Source organism: Myxocyprinus asiaticus, chromosome 42, assembly GCF_019703515.2.
Source record: "Myxocyprinus asiaticus isolate MX2 ecotype Aquarium Trade chromosome 42, UBuf_Myxa_2, whole genome shotgun sequence".
NCBI classification, from domain to species: domain Eukaryota; kingdom Metazoa; phylum Chordata; class Actinopteri; order Cypriniformes; family Catostomidae; genus Myxocyprinus; species Myxocyprinus asiaticus.
Window position 1 is genome coordinate 4429203 of NC_059385.1, and position 6533 is coordinate 4435735.

A 6533-nucleotide genomic window follows, 5' to 3' on the forward strand; every position below is an offset into this window, starting at 1 on the left:
TCAGGGCTTTTATTTCACTAGTTACTATGTTACTACGATTTCATTAGAGTAACAATAACTATAGTAACTCAGGTATTACCATGGTTCAGTTTCATGGTACTAATACAAGTCTTCCGCAAAACAATGAACAAAATCGTTTCGTACACAATGATGTCATATTTATTGACAGATATACAAAATTCCAAAGAGTGACCTTTTTGTCTTTACATGAAAATACATTTTATTACACAAGGTAATAAATACAAATAAAGACGAAAAATGGCATCACTACGATAATTTTCAGTATCTCCCCAATTTAAAAGAAAATTGTCCTATTCATCAGTGCGTACAAGGAGAAAATACCTTATACCTCATCCTGAGAACTATTTGTAAAAGCACATACCTAGTCTTAACCAGTAAAAAGCCATGCAAGTTTCTAATTTGGGACCTTTAATACAGTTGCATGCAGTTTTTGCTTATTTAAAGATACTATGTGGTAAAATAAAGAAAGCAAGATAATAAAAATATATTTAAAAAAACTCAAATGGCAACAGTTCCAGATCTCTCGCATTTGTAAATCAGAAGATGCATCCTCTGAATCTTGCCTTATTCCCTCCAAAATACATACGAAATAGCAACTTGTAACATAAATGCTGCCTTTTCTGATTGTCCCCTCAACGGAGCGGCATGCATGATTCCCGTGTGAAATGGTTTAAGGGAGACAGTTCTGTTTTGCCATACGGAGAGGAACAGGATTGAAGGGGCTAGGATCTCGCGTTTCGCTCTGTCTCTGCCAAACACTCCCGAACAAGCCCTCTGGCATGAATGATACCTTTCAATACGTAAAAAAAAGAGCAAAGTTTAGTTTGATAGACAGTTTTAACATCAGTGCATTTGATAAAAAAATGATATTTAGTACCACCTTTGTTAATTGATACAAACCTCTTTTAAGACGTTCCATTGCACTTTTACTCCCTGCATACGTAGGTCTTATTTCTTTCCCAAGTTCTTCAATGATGGCGAGAAGTTCAGCATATTTACTCTGGGGTACTTGGTTCCCAATTGGCCCCTAAACATTGTATTTCAGTCATAAGAGATATTCAGATAATTTGAAATGATGAACAAGAATTATTTTTAGTCATTTAACAATTTTCTTGTTAGGACAGAACAATTTCAGAGTGTAAAGCTTACCTGTGAGAATCCCAATGATGGGGGTCCAAAGTCATTTAGAATTGGCTTGTATGACTGTACTGTTGCCATGGAAGATGGAGAGGGAATGCTTCCTGTAAAGAGTACCCAAAATACGTGTCAGTCAATTTATGAAACAGTTCCTCATGATACCATTTAAGGCCGTTTCTAGCTATAAGCAATATAAGCAGCCGCTTAGGGCCCCCAAGCCACCAGAGGGCCCTGCAAAGCAAGGTCTTTTATTTTCAATATATTAAAAGCTGCAAGTAAGACTCAGGCAGCTGTTATGGCTCAATTGGACAGTTAGAGGGGGCCCCCTTGTGGCCCGAGAGGGAAGGGAAAATATAACTTCAAGGAGAGAGTTGTAGCTAGATGCGACAGGAATGCACACCTACAAGTCGGGAGCGGGAAAAAAAGAAAACAGAACATAAACGCAGCCAGACCACTGTTAAGAAATTAATTTAAGCCAGCTACCTGGCTAGATGGTGTTTGTTTGTTGTCATGCATTAAATTGCAACAATTAGTTAGCTAATGTTTTGCAGTTGTGTCCCGTTGCATATAGTTATTTATAGAGCCTCCAAGTAAGATTTCGCTTCGGGCCCCCATATGCTCAGAAACGGCCTTGATAACATTACTTACATCCCTAGCTCAACTGACAACATTTGTGTTATGTTAGTTACGACAAAAATTACTTTCAACTCGTCCCTCCTTTTCTTTAAAAAAAGCAAAAATCTTGGTTACAGTGAGGCACTTACAATGGAAGTGAATGGGGCCAATTTGTAAACATTAAAATACTCACAAGTATAGCCACAAGACATAAACAATGTGTGTTAAAATAATTTGTGTGATAAAATCGCTTACTAACCGTCTCTGTGTAAAATGACATCCAATTTTATTACTTCGCTGCCATGACAACGTAACGCTGTAAACCCCAAAACGACCGTAAAAACAGCACTTTAAACTACTTTACAGCTCAAATACACACGTTTTAACAGAAGAAATAATGCAAGTGCTTTTCTAAAATTATAAGCTTCACATTTCTGCCTTTAAACCCTCCAAACACTGGCCCCATTGACTTCCATTGTAAATGCCTCACTGTAACCTCAATTTCTGCTCTTTTTTTTTTTTAAAGAAAAATAATTCAAAATTAATTTTGTGGTAATCAACATTACGCCACAAATTCTGTCAGCTAAGCTAAACTTGTATTGAACTCAGAATATTCCTTTTCAATGAATTTCAGTATGTGCTCCTTTTGCTTGAGTCAAAGCATACAGAGAAAACCTGATGATCCATAACTTGAGAATGTTGAAAAGAGCATCTTGTATTTCAAGTATTTGTTGTTGTACCTCTAATTTATGCCCAAGTTAGAAATGCTCAAAAGAGCATCTTGCATGCCTCAATGGAAATCTGACCTTTTGTACAACGTAGTTAAAGGTGCAGTATGTGACTTTAACATAACTAGAACTTGAACAAAAAGCAACAGTCGCAAAACAGCGTTTTTAAAGGGACAGGTCACCCAAAAATGAAAATTCTCTCATCATTTACTCACCCTCATGTCATCCCAGATGTGTATGACTTTCTTTCTTCAGCAAAACACAAAGATTTTTAAAAGAAAATCTCAGATCTGTTGGTCCTCACAATGCAAGTGAACAGTATAAAAGTAATCCATTTGACTCCAGTGGTTAAATCCATGTCTTCTGAAGCAATATGATAGGTGTGGGTGAGAAACAGATCAATATTTAAGAGTTTTTTTAACTGTAAATCTATACTTTCACTTATCCATTCTGGGACGGAAGTGGTGTAGTGGACTAAAGCACTGAACTAGGAAGCAAAAGGTTGTTGGTTCAATCCCCACAGCCATCACAATTGTGTCCTTGAGCAAGGCACTTAACTCCAGGTTGCTCCAGGTGGATTATCCCTGTAATAAGGGCACTGTAAGTCGCTTTGGATAAAAGTGTCTGTCAAATGCATAAATGTAAATGTAAGTGACTTTCACATTCAGCCACCAACTGGTTGGGGCTAGTCAAAGGTGATTGAGATTGATAGTAAAAAGGACTTAAATGTTGATCTCACACACACACTTATCATACTGCTTCAGAAGATATGGATTTAACCACTGGAGTTATATTATGTTATTTTTTGGACTTTCTGAATTCTGTTCACCATTCATTTGCATTGTATAGACTTACAGAGCTGATATATTCTTCTGAAAGTCTTCATTTGTTTTCTGCAGAACAAAGAAAGTTTTACATCAAGTTTTACATCAAACGGTCAGAAATGTAAATGCTTACGATGTATTATTCCTCATCAATAACCAACTCAATTTCACAGACCACATCTCAAAGACCGCAAGATCATGTAGATTTACATGCTACAATATCAGGAAGATAAGACCCTTCCTCTCTGAACATGCCACACAACTGCTTGTCCAGTCACTTGTCATAACTAGACTGAACTAATGTAACGCTCTCATTTCAGGCCTCCCTGCATGTGCGATCAGACCCCTGCAAATGATCCAGAATGCAGCAGCACGTCTGGTCTTTAATGAACCAAAGAAAGCATATGTTACACCACTCCTTGTCTCTCTCCACTGGCTGCCGGTTGATGCACGTATCAAATTCAAGGCTCTGATGCTGGCATACAGAACAGTCACTGGGTCTGCTCCAGCATACCTAACATCATTAATGCAGAGCTACATTCCCACCAGAATGAGCAGCTCCTTGTTGTACCAACACAAAGAGGCACCAAAACACTTTCCCGGACTTTCGGTTTCACTGTACCACGTTGGTGGAATGACCTTCGCAACTCCATCCATGAAGCTGACTCACTCTTGGTCTTCAAACGGCTAAAAACACATCTTTTCCATGAGCACTTAACCGTTCACTCATAAAAAATATTATATATATTCTTGTTGCACTCTAATCTGTCTTGGATACTACTATTCTGATGCCAGTGAAACTTTGTAATGCAGCACTTTTCGTCCCACTGTCTTCTTAAGATGAATCGCTTACGATGTATTATTCCTCTTTTTGGATAAAAGCGTCTGCCAAAAGAATAAATGGAAATGTTGTGTCCTAGAAATAGTGCAGACACTTAAATGCTTCATATTTCATTTATATCATAAATATTCTTTGTTTTACCATTTTCAAAATCAGGTTTAACCCTTGTGTGTCAATGTAAAAAAGTTACTCAGAGGTCCTAAGAAGACAAAAATGTCTGCGTCAAAAAACTGCCATAATATTATTTTCCACTTTCAATAAGTTAACTTTTTTAACCAACATCAGTCCTGATCATAACTACCAAATATTCATTCATTTTCAGGATTTTAACCCTTTAAATCCCAGTTTATTTACATAATGCCACTGTTGTTGTTTTTTACACAAACACACAAATTTCTCAATACACACATACAAAACACTCTCTGACATCCATACCAACACACCCACACAATTTTAGCTGCATCATTTATTCAGTTGGTCTGCAGGGCTCTATAATACAGCAAACAGAAAATAGGGAAAAAGCATGTAGTTGCTCCATAGGCTAAACAAGAGAAAAATGGCGCCATCTGGTGGAAACTATTTAAAATTTACATTTTTAAGCCAGGGGTCCGGAATGAAAGCATAATATCCTAGAATTCATGATTTTATGCTTTAATGGCACTGGGATCAAATATTACAGTTTTAATGGGTTTCAATGGGGACATTTGTGTCCAGAAGGTCCTGAGTGTAACTATTTTGTGTACACAGTGTATTATAGATGTATTATAGGTACTGAGGTTGAAATATTAAAATAACCCAAAAAATACACACCTTTGACTAAATGTATGCTGTTGACATTAACAGCCAAAATGATCGAAAAAACAAAAATGAAAAAGAAAACAAATGTCCCGAAGGTCGCAAAAGGGTTACAAAAAAACAGATTGTCAGTGTGATCTCATCAGACTTTTGTCCCGTCCATTCTAAGCAGTACCGCTGTCAACCGCTAGGTGTCCTCGAAGAGCAACAAAAACACAGAACGTCTGAATCCGATCAATCAACAGCCCAAGAGACAATCATGGAGGAAACGGCATGGGCTTGATCTTAGCCGCTAAAAGGATTCATTTTTATCACAATCTAGCGGCCTCCGTAGCAACCCAACCGGCCACAGCGCGACGCGGAACCTTCGGAAACGAGCCGAACATGCACCACACGCCGCTATATAGCCCGAGCGAAGCCGAGGAATGCGTTTTTTCCACTAGTAATAATGGCGGATGTGAAGTATCTGACCCTATAGCGATCAGATTGGACAAAAACTACACACGGCTTTTCCCCAGGTATTCTTTCCCACGCCAATTCTTACATTCGATTAAATGCACTCAAGACGGAGAGTTTTCCACGCTTTTTCGGCATACCTTGGTTTCCAGAAGTTCCCGGAAGGTGTTGATGGGGATTGGGTTTGTAAGACATACCTGAAGAGATAATAAATGAGAGAAATAAAATTGTCCCTAAAATGAGCGGAGCGTCCGTCTCGCAGACACTTTTTGTTTACAGCGGAGCAGCACCGGCAAATATGGCCGCGTCACTCATGACACCCACACTGTTGTCTATCATTACAATCACAAAGAACTCAATTAACACAAATCATAATTAATAAAAACAAATAAACAACGCTGTCCATCATCACAGTGACAACTGAGACAAGTTACAAAATCATTAACGGTAATAAAATAAAATAACTGCACATTAAAACCCTACTAATTTTAGGACAAACTTTTTCACCAATAATGCACTTTTACTTTGGGGGGGAAATAACTATGAAAAAATACAAAACACGTTTTACAATGAAATGTGAATATAGAAGCAAAAGTGGAAATCATTTTTCACACTGTCACATTTTTTTCATTTAATTGTGGATATTTGACATAAATGGGAAGATCAGATTCAAAAAGTTAAATTTAGTTTAAAACAAAAATAAATAATAATAATAATAAAAAAAGGGCATTTAGTTAGATTTACTGACAATTAAGTGGATTAGCTTTCTTGGTGTGCCCTTAAAGCTTGTTTTCAATACATTAATAAATAAACGTAAACAAACAAAAACGTGGTCTCGTATCTTCTATACTATAATTTTAATTCTAAAACTACTGAAAGTTCACCTAAACCTTTTATTTCAAAACGTCCCATATAAATGCAACATTTGAGTCAGCAATAAAGTATTATTTCAATCAAATAAGACAATATGCTCACACGACCTACATTCCATATAACGAAGAATTAATTTTCCTTTATTTAGTTTTCATTACAATAAATTATAGTGGAACCCAAATACACATTACTCACCCCAAAAGTTCAGAAATGTGCTTCCCTTGAAATGGGAGGGAAAAAGAA

General features: G+C 37.0%; 1 protein-coding gene across 3 annotated transcripts; it reads right to left on the minus strand.

Annotated features, from left to right (window-relative positions):
* Positions 1–142: 142 nt before the first annotated feature.
* On the minus strand, positions 143–5729 carry LOC127432634 (cyclin-dependent kinase 2-associated protein 1-like). 3 transcript variants are annotated; one of them, XM_051683950.1, is made up of 4 exons: positions 5558–5729; positions 1171–1262; positions 922–1048; positions 143–811 (listed from the first exon to the last, which is right to left on the minus strand). In XM_051683950.1, exons 1-4 carry the CDS (start codon positions 5610–5612, stop codon positions 744–746), a joined length of 342 nt encoding a protein of 113 aa, XP_051539910.1. In that variant the 5' UTR covers positions 5613–5729; the 3' UTR covers positions 143–743. The 3 variants fall into 3 exon arrangements, with proteins under 3 accessions (XP_051539910.1, XP_051539911.1, XP_051539912.1); XM_051683951.1 differs by lacking the exon at positions 5558–5729 and adding an exon at positions 4977–5547; XM_051683952.1 differs by lacking the exon at positions 5558–5729 and adding an exon at positions 2717–2929.
* Between the last annotated feature and the right edge of the window lie 804 nt (positions 5730–6533).